The 22,808-nt window shown below is 47.7% G+C and overlaps 1 protein-coding gene across 2 annotated transcripts in view; it reads left to right on the forward strand.

The window, feature by feature from the left end:
- The window catches only part of LOC139582517 (zinc finger FYVE domain-containing protein 1-like), a 28,667-nt gene extending 6,165 nt beyond the window's left edge, over nucleotides 1-22,502 (forward strand). For both annotated transcript variants that reach the window (XM_071412595.1, XM_071412594.1), the window contains 9 exons: nucleotides 2,276-2,490; nucleotides 2,593-2,699; nucleotides 7,933-8,041; nucleotides 8,184-8,281; nucleotides 9,550-9,667; nucleotides 12,039-12,209; nucleotides 12,512-12,692; nucleotides 15,848-15,961; nucleotides 18,813-22,502. In XM_071412595.1, coding sequence (XP_071268696.1) covers nucleotides 2,276-2,490; nucleotides 2,593-2,699; nucleotides 7,933-8,041; nucleotides 8,184-8,281; nucleotides 9,550-9,667; nucleotides 12,039-12,209; nucleotides 12,512-12,692; nucleotides 15,848-15,961; nucleotides 18,813-19,048 — 1,349 coding nt within the window. In that variant the 3' untranslated portion in view covers nucleotides 19,049-22,502. The remainder of the gene's footprint in view (nucleotides 1-2,275; nucleotides 2,491-2,592; nucleotides 2,700-7,932; nucleotides 8,042-8,183; nucleotides 8,282-9,549; nucleotides 9,668-12,038; nucleotides 12,210-12,511; nucleotides 12,693-15,847; nucleotides 15,962-18,812) is intronic.
- The last annotated feature ends 306 nt before the right edge of the window (nucleotides 22,503-22,808 follow it).

Genomic DNA, 22,808 nt, shown 5'->3' on the forward strand with positions numbered 1-22,808 from the left:
GACAGGGTCAGGGGTTGAGACAGACAAACAGCTGGGATCAGGTTGGGGGACAGGGTCAGGGGTTGAGACAGACAAACAGCTGGGATCAGGTTGGGGGACAGGGTCAGGGGTTGAGACAGACAAACAGCTGGGTTCAGGTTGGGGGTCAGGGGTTGAGACAGACAAACAGCTGGGATCAGGTTGGGGGTCAGGGGTTGAGACAGACAAACAGCTGGGTTCAGGTTGGGGGTCAGGGGTTGAGACAGACAAACACCTGGGTTCAGGTTGGGGGACAGGGTCAGGGGTTGAGACAGACAAACAGCTGGGATCAGGTTGGGGGACAGGGTCAGGGGTTGAGACAGACAAACAGCTGGGTTCAGGTTGGGGGTCAGGGTCAGGGGTTGAGACAGACAAACAGCTGGGATCAGGTTGGGGGTCAGGGTCAGGGGTTGAGACAGACAAACAGCTGGGTTCAGGTTGGGGGACAGGGTCAGGGGTTGAGACAGACAAACAGCTGGGATCAGGTTGGGGGACAGGGTCAGGGGTTGAGACAGACAAACAGCTGGGATCAGGTTGGGGGACAGGGTCAGGGGTTGAGACAGACAAACAGCTGGGATCAGGTTGGGGGACAGGGTCAGGGGTTGAGACAGACAAACAGCTGGGTTCAGGTTGGGGGACAGGGTCAGGGGTTGAGACAGACAAACAGCTGGGATCAGGTTGGGGGACAGGGTCAGGGGTTGAGACAGACAAACAGCTGGGATCAGGTTGGGGGACAGGGTCAGGGGTTGAGACAGACAAACAGCTGGGATCAGGTTGGGGGACAGGGTCAGGGGTTGGGACAGACAAACAGCTTGGTTCAGGTTGGGGGACAGGGTCAGGGGTTGAGACAGAGAAAAAGCTGGGATCAGGTTGGGGGACAGGGTCAGGGGTTGAGACAGACAAACAGCTGGGATCAGGTTGGGGGACAGGGTCAGGGGTTGAGACAGACAAACAGCTGGGTTCAGGTTGGGGGTCAGGGTCAGGGGTTGAGACAGACAAACAGCTGGGATCAGGTTGGGGGACAGGGTCAGGGGTTGAGACAGACAAACAGCTGGGATCAGGTTGGGGGACAGGGTCAGGGGTTGAGACAGACAAACAGCTGGGATCAGGTTGGGGGACAGGGTCAGGGGTTGAGACAGACAAACAGCTGGGATCAGGTTGGGGGACAGGGTCAGGGGTTGAGACAGACAAACAGCTGGGTTCAGGTTGGGGGACAGGGTCAGGGGTTGAGACAGACAAACAGCTGGGATCAGGTTGGGGGACAGGGTCAGGGGTTGAGACAGACAAACAGCTGGGATCAGGTTGGGGGACAGGGTCAGGGGTTGGGACAGACAAACAGCTTGGTTCAGGTTGGGGGACAGGGTCAGGGGTAGAGACAGACAAACACCTGGGTTCAGGTTGGGGGACAGGGTCAGGGGTTGAGACAGACAAACAGCTGGGTTCAGGTTGGCCATTCACCTCTAACATCAAGACTGTCTTCCCCTCTTTTCTCTTCCTCATCCACTTCTCTCTCTCTCCCCCTCTCCCCCCCTCTCTCCCCCTCTCTTCCCCTCTCTTCCCCTCTCTTCCCCTCTCTTCCCCTCTCTCCTCTACATCTCTCTCTTTCTTTCTCCCTCTCTCCTCTACACCTCTCTCTCTTTCTCCCTCTCTCCTCTACACCTCTCTCTCTCTTTCTCCCTCTCTCCTCTACATCTCTCTCTCTCTTTCTCCCTCTCTCCTCTACACCTCTCTCTGTCTTTCTCCCTCTCTCCTCTACATCTCTCTCTCTCTTTCTCCCTCTCTCCTTTACATCTCTCTCTCTCTTTCTCCCTCTCTCCTCTACATCTCTCTCTCTCTTTCTCCCTCTCTCCTCTACATCTCTCTCTCTCTTTCTCCCTCTCTCCTCTACATCTCTCTCTCTCTTTCTCCCTCTCTCCTCTACATCTCTCTCTGTCTTTCTCCCTCTCTCCTCTACACCTCTCTCTCTCTTTCTCCCTCTCTCCTCTACACCTCTCTCTCTCTTTCTCCCTCTCTCTACATCTCTCTCTCTCTTTCTCCCTCTCTCCTCTACATCTCTCTCTCTCTTTCTCCCTCTCTCCTCTACATCTCTCTCTCTCTTCCCCATCTCTGTTTTTCTCCCTCTCTCCTCTACATCTCTCTCTCTCTTCCCCATTTCTCTGTCTTTCTCCCTCTCTCCTCTACACCTCTCTCTCTCTTCCTCTCTCCTCTACACCTCCTTCCCTCTCCTCTACATGTCTCTCGCTCCCCCTCTCTCCAGACAACCCATCAGAGTCTGCAGAGCGTCTGCTCCAGGAGCGTTTCAGGAAGTTGGGTCTTTTCCCCGAGGCCTTCAGCTCCATCCAGTACCGCGGGACTCGAACCTACAACCCCCCGACAGATTTTAGTGGTCTGCTGCGTAGCCTGGAGCAACAGTTAGATAACAACACTACCCGCTCACCTCGTTCCGCTAGCGTCATATACAGAGCCCTGCAGGTTGGTGTGTGTAAGCAATGAATGACATTGTCAACACCTGTTGCAAAGCTCTCCCGCTCTCTCTCTACTCTCTCTCTCCCTCCCTCCCTCTCTCCCTTCTAGGCCCTGAGTGAACGTTTCAGTGGGGATATCCCAGAAGAGCACCTGGCCAGTAACTCTTTCTTCCCTGATGAATACTTCACCTGCTCTGGTATCTGTCTCAGCTGTGGGTTAGTATTTCACCTGCTCTGGTATCTGTCTCAGCTGTAGGTTAGTTCTTCACCTGGTCCAGTATCTGTCTCAGCTGTAGGTTAGTTCTTTACCTGGTCCAGTATCTGTCTCAGCTGTATGTTAGTTCTTCACCTGGTCCAGTATCTGTCTCAGCTGTATGTTAGTTCTTCACCTGGTCCAGTATCTGTCTCAGCTGTATGTTAGTTCTTCACCTGGTCCAGTATCTGTCTCAGCTGTAGGTTAGTTCTTCACCTGGTCCAGTATCTCTCAGCTGTGGGTTAGTGTTTCACCTGCTCTGGTATCTGTCTCAGCTGTAGGTTAGTTCTTCACCTGGTCCAGTATCTGTCTCAGCTGTGTGTTAGTTCTTTACCTGGTCCAGTATCTGTCTCAGCTGCGTGTTAGTTCTTCACCTGGTCCAGTATCTCTCAGCTGTGGGTTAGTGTTTCACCTGCTCTGGTATCTATCTCAGCTGTAGGTTAGTTCTTCACCTGGTCCAGTATCTGTCTCAGCTGTATGTTAGTTCTTCACCTGGTCCAGTATCTGTCTCAGCTGTAGGTTAGTTCTTCACCTGGTCCAGTATCTGTCTCAGCTGTGGGTTAGTTCTTCACCTGGTCCAGTATCTGTCTCAGCTGTAGGTTAGTTCTTCACCTGTTCCAGTATCTGTCTCAGCTGTGTGTTAGTTCCTCACCTGGTCCAGTATCTGTCTCAGCTGTAGGTTAGTTCTTCACCTGGTCCAGTATCTGTCTCAGCTGTGGGTTAGTTCTTCACCTGGTCCAGTATCTGTCTCAGCTGTACGTTAGTTCTTCACCTGGTCCAGTATCTGTCTCAGCTGTATGTTAGTTCTTCACCTGGTCCAGTATCTGTCTCAGCTGTAGGTTAGTTCTTCACCTGGTCCAGTATCTGTCTCAGCTGTGGGTTAGTTCTTCACCTGGTCCAGTATCTGTCTCAGCTGTAGGTTAGTTCTTCACCTGGTCCAGTATCTGTCTCAGCTGTATGTTAGTTCTTCACCTGGTCCAGTATCTGTCTCAGCTGTGTGTTAGTTCTTCACCTGGTCCAGTATCTGTCTCAGCTGTAGGTTAGTTCTTCACCTGGTCCAGTATCTGTCTCAGCTGTAGGTTAGTTCTTCACCTGGTCCAGTATCTGTCTCAGCTGTAGGTTAGTTTTTCACCTGGTCCAGTATCTGTCTCAGCTGTAGGTTAGTTCTTCACCTGGTCCAGTATCTGTCTCAGCTGTAGGTTAGTTCTTCACCTGGTCCAGTATCTGTCTCAGCTGTGTGTTAGTTCTTTACCTGGTCCAGTATCTGTCTCAGCTGTATGTTAGTTCTTCACCTGGTCCAGTATCTTTCTCAGCTGTATGTTAGTTCTTCACCTGGTCCAGTATCTGTCTCAGCTGTAGGTTAGTTCTTCACCTGGTCCAGTATCTGTCTCAGCTGTATGTTAGTTCTTTACCTGGTCCAGTATCTGTCTCAGCTGTATGTTAGTTCCTCACCTGGTCCAGTATCTGTCTCAGCTGTAGGTTAGTATTTCACCTGGTCCAGTATCTGTCTCAGCTGTAGGTTAGTTCTTCACCTGGTCCAGTATCTGTCTCAGCTGTAGGTTAGTATTTCACCTGGTCCAGTATCTGTCTCAGCTGTATGTTAGTTCTTCACCTGGTCCAGTATCTGTCTCAGCTGTAGGTTAGTTCTTCACCTGGTCCAGTATCTGTCTCAGCTGTAGGTTAGTTCTTCACCTGGTCCAGTATCTGTCTCAGCTGTATGTTAGTTCTTCACCTGGTCCAGTATCTGTCTCAGCTGTATGTTAGTTCTTCACCTGGTCCAGTATCTGTCTCAGCTGTAGGTTAGTTCTTCACCTGGTCCAGTATCTGTCTCAGCTGTATGTTAGTTCTTCAGCTGGTCCAGTATCTGTCTCAGCTGTAGGTTAGTTCTTCACCTGGTCCAGTATCTGTCTCAGCTGTGTGTTAGTTCTTCACCTGGTCCAGTATCTGTCTCAGCTGTGTGTTAGTTCTTCACCTGGTCCAGTATCTGTCTCAGCTGTATGTTAGTTCTTCACCTGGTCCAGTATCTGTCTCAGCTGTATGTTAGTTCTTCACCTGGTCCAGTATCTGTCTCAGCTGTAGGTTAGTATTTCACCTGGTCCAGTATCTGTCTCAGCTGTATGTTAGTTCTTCACCTGGTCCAGTACCTGTCTCAGCTGTAGGTTAGTATTTCACCTGGTCCAGTATCTGTCTCAGCTGTAGGTTAGTTCTTCACCTGGTCCAGTATCTGTCTCAGCTGTATGTTAGTTCTTCACCTGGTCCAGTATCTGTCTCAGCTGTAGGTTAGTATTTCACCTGGTCCAGTATCTGTCTCAGCTGTAGGTTAGTATTTCACCTGGTCCAGTATCTGTCTCAGCTGTATGTTAGTTCTTCACCTGGTCCAGTATCTGTCTCAGCTGTAGGTTAGTTCTTCACCTGGTCCAGTATCTGTCATCTGTTTTCATTTATTGTTTCTGTTACCGTCTCAGCCGTGGTACCTCACGCTGTATTCTCTGTTTCCAGTTCTGCTTTCTATTACAGTCTAATATTGACCATTTTTTAGTGTTTTATAATTTACATGGTGAATTAGCCTTAGTCGTGTGATGGCTCAGTTTACACTAATGCTTCAGTCCACTGTTTACTTGGTATTTTGTTATTTAATGGTTAATGTGTATTACATTGGAGTTGCATAGTTATTCCCTATCGGTAGTAATTACCTGATAATCACACTAAAATAGCATCTCAAACAGGACAGAACAATAATATGTTTTCTACAGCCATAATGTTTCTCTGCCTTCCTTTCAGCTTTGGTACAGTAATAACAAAGTAATTAACCCTTTTCCTGTCAGGTCTGACTGTAAGAACAGCACAGTAATAACATAGTAATTGAATCATCAATCCATCAAATGTATTTATAACGCCCTTTTTACATCAGACGATATCTCAAAGTGCTGTACAGAAACCCAGCCTAAAACCCCAAACAGCAAGCAATGCAGGTGTAGAAGCACAGTGGCTCGGAAAAAGTACCTGGAAAGGCCGAAACCTAGGAAGAAACCTAGAGAGGAACCAGGCTCTGAGGGGTGGCCAGTCCTCTTCTGGCTGTGCCGGGTGGAGATTATAACAGAACATGGCCAAGATGTTCAAACGTTCATAGATGACCAGCAGGGTCAAATAATAATAATCACAGTGGTTGTCGAGGGTGCAACAGGTCAGCACCTCAGGAGTAAATGTCAGTTGGCTTTTTCATAGCCGATCATTCAGAGTTAGAGACAGCAGGTGCGGTAGAGAGAGAGTCCAAAACAGACCAAAACAGAGCAACCCGGACAGGAAGAAAACAGACCAACCCACTCAAGTGGGTTGAGACAGCAAGGGAGGTTCGTCGCTCCAGTGCCTTTCCGTTCACCTTCACACTCCTGGGCCAGACTACACTCAATCATAGGACCTACTGAAGAGATAAGTCTTTAGTAAAGACTTAAAGGTTGAGACCGAGTCTGCGTCTCTCACATGGGTAGGCAGACCATTCCATAAAAATTGAGCTCTATAGGAGAAAGTCCTGCCTCCAGCTGTTTGCATAGAAATTCTAGGGACAATAAGGAGGCCTGCGTCTTGTGACCGTAGCGTACGTGTAGGTATGTACGGCAGGACCAAATCGGAAAGATAGGTAGGAGTAAGCCCATGTAATGCTTTGTAGATTAGCAGTACAACCTTGAAATCAGCCCTAGCCTTAACAGGAAGCACCTGGAGTAATATCATCAAATATTTTGATTCTAGTCAAGATTCCAGCAGCCGTGTTTAGCACTAACTGAAGTTTATTCTTTATCCGGGTAGCCGGAAAGTATAGCATTGCAGTAGTCTAATCAAGAAGTGACAAAAGCATGGATACATTTTTCTGCATCATTTATGGCCAGAAAGTTTCAGATTTTTGCAATTTTACGAAGATGGAAAAAAGCTGTCCTTGAAATATTCTTGATATGTTCGTCAAAAGAGAGATCAGGGTCCAGAGTAACGCCGAGGTCCATCACAGTTTTATTTGATACGACTGTACAACCATCAAGATTAATTGTCAGATTCAACAGAAGATCTCTTTGTTTCTTGGGACCTAGAACTAGCATCTCTGTTTTGTCCGAGTTTAAAAGTAAAACATTATCCGCCATCCACTTCCTTATGTCTGAAACACAGGCTTCCAGGGAGGGCAATTTTGGGGCTTCACCATGTTTCATCGAAATGTACAGCTGTGTGTCATCCGCATAGCAGTGAAAGTTAACATTATGTTTCCGAATGACATCACCAAGAGGTAAAATATATAGTGAAAACAATAGTGGTCCTAAAACGGAAGCTTGAAGAACACCGAATTTTACAGTTGATTTGTCAGAGGACAAGCCATTCACAGAGACACACTGATATCTTTCCGACAGATAAGATCTAAACCAGGCCAGAAGTTGTCCGTGTAGGCCAATTTGGATTTCCATTCTCTCCAAAAGAATGTCGTGATGGTATCAAAAGCAGCGCTAAGGTCTAGGAGCACGAGGACAGATGCAGAGCCTCGGTCTGACGCAATTAAAAGGTAATTTACTACCTTCACGAGTGCCGTCTCAGTGCTATGATGGGGTCTAAAACCAGACTGAAGCGTTTCGGATTCATTGTTTGTCTTCAGGAAGGTAGTGAGTTGCTTTTTCTATTTGTTTTGAAAGGAATGGAAGATTCGATATAGGCTGATAGTTTTTTACATTTTCTGGGTCACGGTTTGGCTTTTTCAAGAGAGGCTTTATTACTGCCACTTTTAGTGAGTTTGGTACATATCCGGTGGATAGAGAGCCGTTTATTATGTTCAACATAGGAGGGCCAAGCACAGGAACAGCTCTTTCAGTAGTTTAGTTGGAATAGGGTCCAGTATGCAGCTTGAAGGTTTAGAGGCCAAGACTATTTTCATCAATGTGTCAAGAGATATAGTATTATAAAACTTGAGTGTTTCCCTTGATCCTAGGTCCTGGCAGTGTTGTGCTGACTCAGGACAACTGAGCTTTGGAGGAATACGCAGATTTAAAGAGGAGTCCGTAATTTGCTTTCTAATGATCATGATCTTTTCGTCAAAGAAGTTCATGAATTTATCACTGCTGAAGTGAAAGCCATCCTCTCTTGGGGAATGCTGCTTTTTAGTTACTTAGTTACTTTAGTTACTCTCAATTTGTACTAACTGTGTACTAACCCTCTTCCTGTCAGGTCTGGCTGTGAGAACAGTATGAACCACCTGAAGGAGGAAGTGGACCACGAGGCTAAACACCGCTGTCGCTACTCTGCTCAGTATGACAACCGTATCTACACTTGTAAGGTAGGAATACACACACACACACACACACACACACACACACACACACACACACACACACACACACACACACACACACACACACACACACACACACACACACTAGTTATTCCTCTGATCTGAACGTCTGTACTCTGATCCTCAGGCGTGCTATGAGGGAGGGAAGGAGGTGATTGTGGTTCCCAAGGCGACAGCCTCCTCTGACTCTCCCTGGTTTGGTCTGGCCATCTATGCCTGGTCAGGGTGAGTACCGGTCTACTGGTTATTCAGAAAGTAGTGCACTACATAGGGAATAGGGTGCCATTTGGGACTGGTTTGGTCTGGCCATCTATGCCTGGTCAGGGTGATTACTGGTTATTCAGAAAGTAGTGCACTACATAGGGAATAGGGACCCATAGCACTCTGGTCTAAAGTAGTGCACTACATAGGGAATAGGGTGCCATTTGGGATGCACACCGGGTGTGGTCCTTCAGAATGAAGGGAGGAAGCTATTGACTCTGTATCACTGTATGAAAGGCTGTGGAGAAAAGGAGAATAATGGTCCTTTAAGAGTGGTATGAGACCAACGGGTAGATGCTGTTTCAACGCTATCTGCTGTCGCTGGCTGAACTGTAGTGTTGTTCGCTTGTACAGTGCCAGTCAAAAGTTTGGACACACCTACTTATCCTCTGCAGCAGAGGTAACTCTTCCCTTCCTGTGGCGGTCCTCATCAGAGCCAGTATCATCATAGCGCTTGATGGTTTTTGCGACTGCACTTGAAGAAACTTTCACATTTCATGAAATTTTCCAGATTGACTGACCTTCGTGTCTTAAAGTAATGATGGACTGTCGTTTCTCTTTGCTTATTTGAGCTGTTCTTGCATAATATGGACTTGGGTCTTTTACCAAATAGGGCTATTTTCTGTATACCACCCCTACCTTGTCACAACACAACTAATTGTCTGAAACGCATTAAGAAGGAAAGACATTCCACAAATTAACTTTTAACAAGGCACACCTGTTAATTGAAATGCATTCCAGGTGACTTCCTGATGAAGCTGGTTGAGAGAATGCCAAGAGTGTGCAAAGCTGTCATCAAGGCAAAGCGTGGCTACTTTGAAGAATCTAAAATATATGTTGATTTGTTTAACACTTGTTTGGTTACTACATGATTCCATATGTGTTATTTCATAGTTTTGATGTCTTCACTATTATTCTACAATGTAGAAAATAGTACAAATAAAGAAAAACCCTTGAATGAGTAGGTGTGTCCAAACGTTTTAAACTAAAGTAGTGGTGTTGTTGTTTACAGGTATGTGATAGAGTAAACTAAAGTGTTGTTGTTGTTGTTTACAGGTATGTGATAGAGTAAACTAAAGTGTTGTTGTTGTTGTTTACAGGTATGTGATAGAGTAAACTAAAGTGTTGTTGTTGTTGTTTACAGGTATGTGATAGAGTAAACTAAAGTGTTGTTGTTGTTGTTTACAGGTATGTGATAGAGTAAACTAAAGTGTTGTTGTTGTTGTTTACAGGTATGTGATAGAGTGTCCCAACTGTGGGGTGATCTACAGAAGCAGGCAGTACTGGTACGGGAACCAGGACCCAGTGGACACAGTGGTCAGGACTGAAATACAACACGTCTGGCCTGGGGTAAGAACAACAGAGGGGAGGGGAGGGGAGGGAACCAGGACCCAGTGGACACAGTGGTCAGGACTGAAATACAACACGTCTGGCCTGGGGTAAGAACAACAGAGGTGAGGGAACCAGGACCCAGTAGACACAGTGGTCAGGACTGAAATACAACACATCTGGCCTGGGGTAAGAACAACAGAGGGGAGGGAACCAGGACCCAGTAGACACAGTGGTCAGGACTGAAATACAACACATCTGGCCTGGGGTAAGAACAACAGAGGGGAGGGGAGGGAACCAGGACCCAGTAGACACAGTGGTCAGGACTGAAATACAACACATCTGGCCTGGGGTAAGAACAACAGAGGAGAGGGAACCAGGACCCAGTTGACACAGTGGTCAGGACTGAAATACAACACGTCTGGCCTGGGGTAAGAACAAGAGGAGCTAGGACTTGACATTGGTTAATCAAATCTCCCCATTCTTGCTCAATTTTGCCTTCTCAAGCAACTGTATATGTATTCACACATCAAGTCTTGAGCTGGGCCTGGGGATGGAACAACTGTTCAACATCTGAGCTTTTGGTTGTTTGTGGGGGAAGGGTGGAGTGTGTGTGTCCGTGTGTGTGTGTGTGTGTGTGTCCGTGTGTATGTGTGTGTGTGTGTCCCACATCTGTTGCTATGGGGTAATGATGTTAGGGACAATACAGGACGAATCACAATAATTGTTTGACAAAATAATAATTACTTGCCAAAAAAAAGTATTTTTATTTTGTAATGCCAATCCTGGTTGTATGTAACAATCCTTCGTATGAACCGCCAACATTATATTGCATATTATTCCTTAATTGTGGATAATTAAGATATGTACGATTTAAAAAAATATATAATACAATACCAGTCAAAAGTTTGGGCACTCCAACTCATTCAAGAGTTTTTCTTTATGTTTACTATTTTCTTCATTGTAGAATAATAGTGAAGACATCAAAACTATGAAATAACATATATGGAATCATGTAGTAACCAAAAAAGTGTTAAACAAATCAAAATATATTTTATATTGGAGATTTTTCTAAGTAGCCACCTCTTGCCTTGATGACAGCTTTGCACACTCTTGGCCTTCTCTTCATCCAGCTTCATGAGGAATTATTTTCCAACAGTCTTGAAAGAGTTCCCACATATGCTTAGCACTTGTTGGCTGCTTTTCCTTCACTGTGTGGTCCAACTCATTCCAAACCATCTCAATTGGGTTGAGGTCGGGTGATTGTGGAGGCCAGGTCATCTGATGCAGCATTCCATCACTCTCCTTGGTCAATCTTTTGACTGGTACTGTATATATTGACCCCAAAAAAATATGGGGGATTGAAAATTATGTAGACAATTACATTGATGGAAGCTACAATCTATCTGCAGTATTAAAGCTGATCTACATAAGAAATAACATTTAAAAAAGAACAAGAGAGGAGGGAACCAGGACACAGTAGTCAGGACTGAGATACAGCACATCTGGCCTGGGGTAAGAACAAGAGAGGAGGGAACCATGACACAGTAGTCAGGACTGAGATACAGCACATCTGGGGTAAGAACAAGAGAGGAGGGAACCAGGACACAGTAGTCAGGACTGAGATACAGCACATCTGGCCTGGGGTAAGAACAAGAGAGGAGGGAACCAGGACACAGTAGTCAGGACTGAGATACAGCACATCTGGCCTGGGGTAAGAACAAGAGAGGAGGGAACCAGGACACAGTAGTCAGGACTGAGATACAGCACATCTGGCCTGGGGTAAGAACAAGAGAGGAGGGAACCAGGACACAGTAGTCAGGACTGAGATACAGCACATCTGGCCTGGGGTAAGAACAAGAGACGACTCCCCTACTCATCCCACGGCCCATATTCATAAAGCGTCAGAGTGCTGATCGAGGATCTCTGTCACTCTGTCATCTAGGATCTCTGTCACTCTGTCATCTAGGGTCTCTGTCACTCTGTCATCTAGGATCTCTGTCACTCTGTCACTCTGTCATCTAGGATCTCTGTCACTCTGTCATCTAGGATCTCTGTCACTCTGTCATCTAGGCTCTCTGTCACAGGTCGGCAGCGTAGCCTAGTGGTTAGAGCGTTCGACTAGTAACCAAAAGGTTGCAAGATCGAATCCCCGAGCTGACAAGGTACAAATCTGTTTTTCTGCCTCTGAACACGGCAGTTAACCTACTGTTCCTCGGCCGTCATCGAAAATAAGAATTTGTTCTAAACTGACTAGCCTAGTTAAACAAAAGTAAAATAAAAAATAAACTCATACTACTGCCATTGTCTCTCTCTCTCTCTTTCTCCTCTCTCTCCTTCTGTCTCGCTCTTTCCCCCCTCCCTTCTCTCCTCCCTTCTCTCCTCTCTCCAGTCAGATGGTTTTCTGAAGGACAATAACAATGCAGCTCAGAGACTGTTGGACGGTGTGAACTACATCTCCCAGAGTGTGTCAGAGCTCAGTGTGAAACCTGCCAAAGCTGTCACTTCCTGGCTTACCGACCAGATCGCCCCGGCCTACTGGAAACCCAACTCCCTCATCCTGGTACGTGGTCCTCACAGCCATACTGATATAGACACAGCATGGATCCAACATAACCTAACCCTAACCCTCATCCTGGTACGTGGTCCTCACAGCCATACTGATATAGACACAGCATGCGTCCAACATAACCTAACCCAATTGCTCCTATGACTGTGTAAAGACTGTCCATTGCTCCTATGACTGTGTAAAGACTGTCCATTCCTCCTATGACTGTGTAAAGACTGTCCATTGCTCCTGTGTGTGCTTGTGTTTTCAGCCTGTGATATAGTCTCTCTCCTGTGCTCTCTGTGTCTCTGTAACAGAAATGTTGTAAGTGCAGTGAGGTGTTCCAGGACAACGATACTAAGCATCACTGCCGTGCCTGTGGAGAGGGCTTCTGTGACGGCTGCTCCACCAAGAACCGTCCCGTTCCAGAGAGGGGCTGGGGGCTCGCCCCCGTACGGGTCTGTGATGCCTGCTTCCAGAACCGGGGCATCTCAGAAGGTAAGGACGGGCCTCCCGAGTGGCGCAGTGCTAGCTGTGCTGTGATTCTGGTTTGAGTCCAGGCTCTGTCACAGCCGGCCGCGACTGGGAGACCAATGGGGCGGCGCACAATTGGCCCAGCGTCGTCCGGGTTAGGGGAGGGTTTGGCCCAGCGTCGTCCGGGTTAGGAGAGGGTTTGGCCCAGCGTCGTCCGGGTTAGGGGAGGGTTTGGCCCAGCGTCGTCCGGGTTAGGGGAGGGTTTGGCCCAGCGTCGTCCGGGTTAGGGGAGGGTTTGGCCCAGCGTCGTCCGGGTTAGGAGAGGGTTTGGCCCAGCGTCGTCCGGGTTAGGGGAGGGTTTGGCCCAGCGTCGTCCGGGTTAGGGGAGGGTTTGGCCCAGCGTCGTCCGGGTTAGGGGAGGGTTTGGCCCAGCGTCGTCCGGGTTAGGGGAAGGTTTGGCCCAGCGTTGTCCGGGTTAGGGGAAGGTTTGGCCCAGCGTTGTCCGGGTTAGGGGAGGGTTTGGCCCAGCGTCGTCCGGGTTAGGGGAGGGTTTGGCCCAGCGTCGTCCGGGTTAGGGGAGGGTTTGGCTGGCAGGGATATCCTTGTCCCATGGCGCACTAGTGACTCCAGTGGCGGGCCGGGCGCAATGCACGCTGACACGGTCGCCAGGTGTACGGTGTTTCCTACGACACATTGGTGCGGCTGGCTTCCGGGTTAAGCGGGCATGGGTGTCAAGAAGCAGTGCGGCTTGGCTGCGTTGTGTTTCGGAGGACGCACGGCTCTCGACCTTCGCCTCTCCCGAGTCCGTACGGGAGTTGCAGCGATGAGACAAGACTGTAACTACCATTTGGGGAGGAAAAAGGGGTAAAAAAAAACTAAAAATAAAATAAAAAAACTTTCAAAAAAGAATGTAAGGACATGTTTTTTCTACAGTGATCCTATGATGTCCCAATAGGTCTTTAGAGAATACTCTTTAGATAAAACTGTATGCCATATGAACTAGAGCTGGGAATTGCCAGTACCTCACAATACGATATTAACATGATACTTACTGTAGGTGCCGATACGGTACAGAGCATTCTGAAAGTATTCCGACCCCGGTGACTTTTTCAAAATGTTGTTACCTTACAGCCTTATTCTAAAATTGATTAAATACATGTTTACACACAAATCTACACACTCAATCTACACACAAAACCCCATAATGACAAAGCGAAAACAGGTTTTGAGAAATGTTTGCTAATTTATGAAAAAAATTATAATAATGAAATACCTTATTTACATAAGTATTCAGACCCTTTGTTATGAGACTCAAAATTGAGCTCAGGTGCATCCTGTTTCCATTAATCATCCTTGAGATGTTTCTACAACTTGATTGGAGTCCATCTGTGGTAAATTCAATTGATTGGACATGATTTGGAAAGGCACACACCTGTCTATATAAGGGCCCATAGTTGATAGTTAATGTCAGAGCAAAAACCAAGCCATGAGGTCGAAGGAATTGTCCGTAGAGCTCCGAGACAGGATTGTGTCGAGGCACAGATCTGGGGAAGGTTACCAAAACAATGCTGCAACATTGAAGGTCCCCAAGAACACAGTGGCTTCCATCATTCTTAAATGGAAGAAGTTTGGAACCACCAAGACTCTTCCTAGAGCTGGCCGCCCGGCCAAACTGAGCAATCGGGGGAGAAGGGCCTTGGTCAGGGAGGCGAACAAGAACCCGATGGTCACTCTGATAGAGCTCCAGAGTTCCTCTGTGGAGATGGGAGAAACTTCCAGAAGGACAACCATCTCTGCAGCACTCCACCAATCAGGTCTTTAAGGTATGGAGGAAACCTGGAACCATCCCTACAGTGAAGCATAGTTGTAGAGGCATCATGCTGTGGGGATGTTTTTCAGCGGCAGGGACTGGGAGACTAGTCAGGATCGAGGGAAAGATGAATGGAGCAAAGTACGGAGAGATCCTTGATGAAAACCTGCTCCAGCACTCAGGACATCAGACTGGGGTGAAGGTTCACCTTCCAACAGGACAATGACCCTAAGCACACAGCCAAGACAACGCAGGAGTGGCTTCAGGACAAGTCTCTGAATGTTTTTGAGTGACCCAGCCAGAGCCCGGACTTGAACCCGATCGAACATCTCTGGGGAGACCAGAAAATAGCTGTGCAGCAACGCTCCCCATCCAACCTGACAGAGCTTGAGAGGATCTGCAGAGAAGAATGGGACAAATTCCCCAAATACAGGTGTGCCAAGCTTGTAGCGTCATACCCAAGAAGACTCGAGGCTGTAATCACTGCTAAAGGTGCTTCAACAAAGAACTGAGTAAAGGGTCTGAATACTTATGGAAATGTGATATTTCAGTCTTTTATTTGTAATAAATGTGCAAAAATTGATAAACAGTTTTTGCTTTGTCATTATGGGGTATTGTGATGTCATTATTGGGTATTTTGTGTCTATTTAATCCATTTTAGAATATGGCTGTAACGTAACAAAATGTGAAAAAGTGAATGGGTCTGAATACATTCCGAATGCACTGTACGTATTGAGATTCCATACCCAGAGGGCTATGTGATTTTTATTGCGATTCAATGTTCCAAACATATTGCTCACCATATATCTGCTGCAGAGGGACAAGAGAAAGACGTGAGAAAACAAGTTTTGATCAGTCATGGAAATAAAAGTGCTGAAAACAAATTGGCTCGCTATTTAAGAAGGAGAACAAACGATGAAAGAAAAATACTTGAGTTTTGGTGCAGGTACAGCCAACTAGCACAAAAAATAATATTGCGATATTGTCAAAACTATATGATATAACGTCAAAAATAATATCCCAGTATTTATCTGGAGTTTTCCCCCATCACTAACATGATCATCAAAATTAGGCGGGAAATTGTGTATCCAGATTAACAGACAGAGAAAATATTTCCCCCTTTTTCCTGTTTATTTCCTACTCTCGGATTTACAAATCTTATAAATTAATATGTGAAACATAAATCTGTGGTTGTTTTCTTCTTTCTTTCGTGTGTGTGTGTGTGTGTGTGTGTGTGTGTGTGTGTGTGTGTGTGTGTGTGTGTGTGTGTGTGTGTGTGTGTGTGTGTGTGTGTGTGTGTGTGTGTGTGTGTGTGTGTGTGTGTGTGTGTGTGTGTGTGTGTGTGTGTGTGTGTGTGTGTGTGTGGTAGAGCTGCTGGATGCAGAGTTGGAGGAGGAGGAAGGAGGGACACTCAGTAGAAGAGTAGGAGAGGCTGTTCAGAATACACTGGGAGCTGTGGTCACTGCTACATACATCCCTCTGGGTGAGTACTGTAGCCTTCTGGGTGAGTACTGTAGCCTTCTGGGTGAGTACTGTAGCCTTCTGGGTGAGTACTGTAGCCTTCTGGGTGAGTACTGTAGCCCTCTGGGTGAGTACTGTAGCCTTCTGGGTGAGTACTGTAGCCCTCTGGGTGAGTACTGTAGCCCTCTGGGTGAGTACTGTAGCCCTCTGGGTGAGTACTGTAGCCCTCTGGGTGAGTACTGTAGCCCTCTGGGTGAGTACTGTAGCCCTCTGGGTGAGTACTGTAGCCCTCTGGGTGAGTGCTGTAGCCCTCTGGGTGAGTGCTGTAGCCTTCTGGGTGAGTACTGTAGCCCTCAGCGTGAGTACTGTAGCCCTCTGGGTGAGTACTGTAGCCCTCTGGGTGAGTACTGTAGCCCTCTGGGTGAGTACTGTAGCCCTCTGGGTGAGTGCTGTAGCCCGCTGGGTGAGTACTGTAGCCCTCAGCGTGAGTGTTGTAGCCCTCAGCGTGAGTGCTGTAGCCCTCAGCGTGAGTGCTGTAGCCCTCAGCGTGAGTGCTGTAGCCCTCTGGGTGAGTGCTGTAGCCCTCTGGGTGAGTGCTGTAGCCTTCTGGGTGAGTACTGTAGCCTGCTGGGTGAGTACTGTAGCCCGCTGGGTGAGTACTGTAGCCCGCTGGGTGAGTACTGTAGCCCGCTGGGTGAGTACTGTAGCCCTCTGGGTGAGTACTGTAGCCCTCTGGGTGAGTACTGTAGCCCTCTGGGTGAGTACTGTAGCCTTCTGGGTGAGTACTGTAGCCCTCTGGGTGAGTACTGTAGCCCTCTGGGTGAGTACTGTAGCCCTCTGGGTGAGTACTGTAGCCCTCTGGGTGAGTACTGTAGCCCTCTGGGTGAGTACTGTAGCCCTCTGGGTGAGTACTGTAGCCCTCTGGGTGAGTACTGTAGCCCGCTGGGTGAGTACTGTAGCCCGCTGGGTGAGTACTGTAGCCTTCTGGGTGAGTACTGTAGCCCTCTGGGGGAGTACTGTAGCCCTCTGGGGGAGTACTGTAGCCCTCTGGGGGAGTACTGTAGCCCTCTGGGGGAGTACTGTAGCCCTCTGGGGGAGTACTGTAGCCTGCTGGGGGAGTACTGTAGCCCTCTGGGGGAGTACTGTAGCCTTCTGGGTGAGTACTGTAGCCTTCTGGGTGAGTACTGTAGCCCTCTGGGGGAGTACTGTAGCCCTCTGGGGGAGTACTGTAGCCCGCTGGGTGAGTACTGTAGCCCGCTGGGTGAGTACTGTAGCCCGCTGGGTGAGTACTGTAGCCCGCTGGGTGAGTACTGTAGCCCGCTGGGTGAGTACTGTAGCCCGCTGGGTGAGTACTGTAGCCCGCTGGGTGAGTACTGTAGCCCTCTGGGTGAGTACTGTAGCCCTCTGGGTGAGTACTGTAGCCCTCTGGGTGAGTACTGTAGCCCTCTGGGTGAGTACTGTAGCCCTCTGGGTGAGTACTGTAGCCTTCTGGGTGAGTACTGTAGCCTTCTGGGTGAGTACTGTAGCCCTCTGGGTGAGTACTGTAGCCCTCTGGGTGAGTACTGTAGCCTGCTGGGGGAGTACTGTAGCCCTCTGGGGGAGTACTGTAGCCTTCTGGGTGAGTACTGTAGCCCTCTGGGGGAGTACTGTAGCCCTCTGGGGGAGTACTGTAGCCCGCTGGGTGAGTACTGTAGCCCGCTGGGTGAGTACTGTAGCCCGCTGGGTGAGTACTGTAGCCCGCTGGGTGAGTACTGTAGCCCGCTGGGTGAGTACTGTAGCCCGCTGGGTGAGTACTGTAGCCCTCTGGGTGAGTACTGTAGCCCTCTGGGTGAGTACTGTAGCCCTCTGGGTGAGTACTGTAGCCCTCTGGGTGAGTACTGTAGCCCTCTGGGTGAGTACTGTAGCCCTCTGGGTGAGTACTGTAGCCCTCTGGGTGAGTACTGTAGCCCTCTGGGTGAGTACTGTAGCCCTCTGGGTAAGTGCTAGATATACAACTATCACATGTCTGTGCTTAACATTTCTAACGGTCTAATAGAGTCTTAAAGGTGCAACACGTTGTTTTTGCATATTTGCATTGTAACTTCAGAGAATGCCCATAATACCATGCCCTGACCAATTGAGGCTGTTCTACCTGTAGCACCTTTTAAAGGAACGGTTCGCCCATTTTTGAATGTTATGTTGTTGTTGTGCATCTCTGAGCGACGTTCTTTAGGTTCCCGGGTCATTTCATGTTTCCGTGTCTATCTGAGTTATATCTGTTTATTAAGGAGAAATACAGCCGCGATGATGACTTTTTCATCATGTGATATACATCGTTCAATATCAACTGTGATGGACTGGTCACTTTCACATAACCGTATGTCCCCGCAAAACTAATGTGTGTCCGTCTGTGTTTGTGTGTGTGTGTCTGTGTTTGTGTGTGTGTCCGTCTGTGTTTGTGTGTGTGTGTGTGTTTGTGTGTGTGTGTCTGTCTGTGTTTGTGTGTGTGTCCGTTTGTGTGTGTGTGTGTGTGTGTGTGTGTGTGTGTGTGTGTGTGTGTGTGTGTGTGTGTGTGTGTGTGTGTGTGTCCGTCTGTGTTTGTGTGTGTGTGTCTGTGTTTGTGTGTGTGTCCGTCTGTGTTTGTGTGTGTGTTTGTGTGTGTGTCCGTCTGTGTTTGTGTGTGTGTCCGTTTGTGTGTGTGTGTGTGTGTGTGTGTGTGTGTGTGTCCGTCTGTGTTTGTGTGTGTGTGTCTGTGTTTGTGTGTGTGTCCGTCTGTGTTTGTGTGTGTGTGTGTGTGTGTGTGTGTGTGTGTGTGTGTGTGTGTGTGTGTGTGTGTGTGTGTGTGTGTGTGTGTGTGTGTGTGTGTACGCCCTCTCCTCTCCCTCTCTCTCCAGGTCTGATGAAGGATGCAGCTCGTCCAGCCTACTGGGTTCCAGACCAGAACATCCGCTGCTGCTGTGAGTGTCAGAGAGACTTCCTCGCCCCGCGTCTCTCCATCCACCACTGCAGGGCCTGCGGCCAGGGCGTGTGTGACGACTGCTCCCCTGAACGCAGAGCGGTGCCCTCTAGGGGTTGGGACCACCCGGTGCGGGTCTGCAACACCTGCCACCAGAAACCAGGGGACCTCTAGCAGGAGACGGGGGGGGGGGGGGGGAACACATTGGCATCCTATTTCCTATAAACCCTGGTCAAAAATAGTATACTGTATATGAACTAGGGTGCCACTTGGGACACAGACAGAGACAGTCCAGGGTTGTGTTCATTAGGTATGAAATTGAAGAAACGTTTTGCTACGGTGTGCCTTAATGAACACGGTCCAGGTTCTACCGAACAGCTGTGGAGCTGGTGGAACACCCCTCTCTCTGTGGCTGCAGTGGTTCAGCCCAGTTTTGAAGGGAATTCTTCTTACTCATTGTGATGTCATCAGTAGTAAGGCTGGGACGTGACGTCAGATGTCCTGACTTTGTCCTCAGTTCTTCCATCCTTACAGGACACCTTTAATCCCTTTACTGCACTGTTTCACTTTATCCTGCCTGAATTCTCTCTCTCACACACACACAGAGAGATTTATATTAATGCACACAGAAGAAACCAGAAATCTTTGAATGACAGTCTATCCGAAGCAATGACCTCGACCTAGTAGACCACCTGTACTGTACCTGACAACAGTATCTGATACCACCTGTACTGTACCTGACAACAGTACCTGATACCACCTGTACTGTACCTGATACCACCTGTACTGTACCTGATACCACCTGTACTGTACCTGACACCACCTGTACTGTACCTGACAACAGTATCTGATACCACCTGTACTGTACCTGACACCACCTGTACTGTACCTGATACCACCTGTACTGTACCTGATACCACCTGTACTGTACCTGATACCACCTGTACTGTACCTGATACCACCTGTACTGTACCTGATACCACCTGTACTGTACCTGACAACAGTACCTGATACCACCTGTACTGTACCTGATACCACCTGTACTGTACCTGACACCACCTGTACTGTACCTGATACCACCTGTACTGTACCTGATACCACCTGTACTGTACCTGACAACAGTACCTGATACCACCTGTACTGTACCTGATACCACCTGTACTGTACCTGACACCACCTGTACTGTACCTGACAACAGTATCTGATACCACCTGTACTGTACCTGACACCACCTGTACTGTACCTGACAACAGTATCTGATACCACCTGTACTGTACCTGATACCACCTGTACTGTACCTGACACCACCTGTACTGTACCTGACAACAGTATCTGATACCACCTGTACTGTACCTGACAACAGTATCTGATACCACCTGTACTGTACCTGACACCACCTGTACTGTACCTGATACCACCTGTACTGTACCTGATACCACCTGTACTGTACCTGACACCACCTGTACTGTATCTGATACCACCTGTACTGTACCTGATACCACCTGTACTGTACCTGACACCACCTGTACTGTACCTGACAACAGTATCTGATACCACCTGTACTGTACCTGACACCACCTGTACTGTACCTGACACCACCTGTACTGTACCTGACACCACCTGTACTGTACCTGATACCACCTGTACTGTACCTGACAACAGTATCTGATACCACCTGTACTGTACCTGACACCACCTGTACTGTACCTGATACCACCTGTACTGTACCTGATACCACCTGTACTGTACCTGACAACAGTATCTGATACCACCTGTACTGTACCTGACAACAGTATCTGATACCACCTGTACTGTACCTGATACCACCTGTACTGTACCTGATACCACCTGTACTGTACCTGACAACAGTATCTGATACCACCTGTACTGTACCTGATACCACCTGTACTGTACCTGATACCACCTGTACTGTACCTGACAACAGTATCTGATACCACCTGTACTGTACCTGATACCACCTGTACTGTACCTGATACCACCTGTACTGTACCTGACAACAGTACCTGATACCACCTGTACTGTACCTGACAACAGTATCTGATACCACCTGTACTGTACCTGACAACAGTATCTGATACCACCTGTACTGTACCTGATACCACCTGTACTGTACCTGACAACAGTATCTGCGACCACCTGTACTGTACCTGATACCACCTATACTGTATCTGATACCACCTGTACTGTACCTGACAACAGTACCTGATACCACCTGTACTGTACCTGACAACAGTATCTGATACCACCTGACTAAGAGGAACTAGGAGACAACAATTAAGCAATAAGGCCCGAGGGGGTGTGGTATATGGCCAATATACCACGGCTAAGGGCTGTTCTTAAGCACGACGCAACGCGGAGTGCCTGGACACAGGCTTCAGCCGTGGTATATTGGCAATATACCACCAACCCCCGAGGTGCCTTACTGCTGTTATAAACTGGTTACCAACGTAATTAGAGAAGTAAAAATAAATGTTTTGTCATACCCGTGGTATACGATCTGATATACCACGGCTGTCAGCCAATCATAATTCAGGGCTCGAGCCACCCAGTTTATCATACCTGATACCACCTGGCTAAGAGGAACTAGGAGAGAAGAGGAGGAGCATCGGAGAGGAAAGATGATCTGGAGGAAGGAAAAGATCACTGTACTCTCGTCTTTCTGCTTCGGTCCTCCTCCTTCAGCATCGCGCTTGTCATTGCTTATACTGTCTGTCCCTATGTGATCCTTGGCTTGAAGAAGAGGAATCACAGCCCTTATGTAGCAGCATAGATACATTCCATGTTTATGATGATTAGCTTAATTAACTACCGATTTATAATGTTGGAAGCTGAGTGGTTTTACATGTGGGTTTAAACAGGCAGACAGATGGTAATAGAATAGCTCTTGTTGAATTGTTTTTATTTGACATATAGGGGAAGTTTTAATATAATGGGGAAAATAATTGATTTGGTTAGTATAAAATGGCCTCTCTTTGTTTTTAATGGGTCCACACTACAATACTACTATCATTGAGTGATGTCATCAGATTGACGTTAGAGGAGATTGCTGAAATGGAACCATAGAATTAGATGATCAGAATTAGAACCATTCTAATTCTATGGTGGGGAGCTGCTTTCACAGTATGACTGGCCCACAGCACAGCATGTAGAATAACATGGAAGGATATGAACACACTTTGGGGCTGGAGCCTTAAACATAGTATACATTCAATTCATAGTGTATAATATCACGTAATCGTTACACTATCCTCTCAGGCTGTGTAGCAGCCAGCCGTGCTTAATATGATTAGCTGCAATAATGTAGCCTGGTCGCAGATATGTTTCTGCTGTCTTGCCTACTGGTATGGGCAACGACCATAGGAGTCGGCAAGACGGCACAAACAGATCTGGGACCCAGGCTAAGAAGTATGGGGTCGGAGCAGAATAACTGACTGGAATCAGCTTGTACATGAAATGGAACGTTGTGAAGTTCTAGAACCTTGAAGAGAACAGTGATCATGGTGATTCATCTGACAAAGGGAACCCGGAGAGAACACATCAGACTGAAGATACACACTCTTATGTTTACTACACCATGAATGCATAGTAATAAACTTGACAACCTCAATGTGTGTGTGTGTGTGTGTGTGTGTGTGTGTGTGTGTGTAAACTGTATATGCATGTGATTATAGAAATTGCAGATTTCTTGTGAGGTTTGTTGACAATCCATCCCTTTAACCAGAGTATTTTCTTATAATAATTCCAGTCTCTCCTGGCTCAAAGTGGAGGAGAGATTGACTTTAACACTACTTGTATTTGTGAGAGCTATTGACATGTTGAATGCACCGAGCTGTCTGTTTGAACTACTGGCACACAGCTCGGACACCCATCCATACCCCACAAGACATGCCACCAGAGGTCTTTTCACAGTCCC

Source organism: Salvelinus alpinus, chromosome 8 (genome assembly GCF_045679555.1).
Source record: "Salvelinus alpinus chromosome 8, SLU_Salpinus.1, whole genome shotgun sequence".
NCBI lineage: Eukaryota > Metazoa > Chordata > Actinopteri > Salmoniformes > Salmonidae > Salvelinus > Salvelinus alpinus.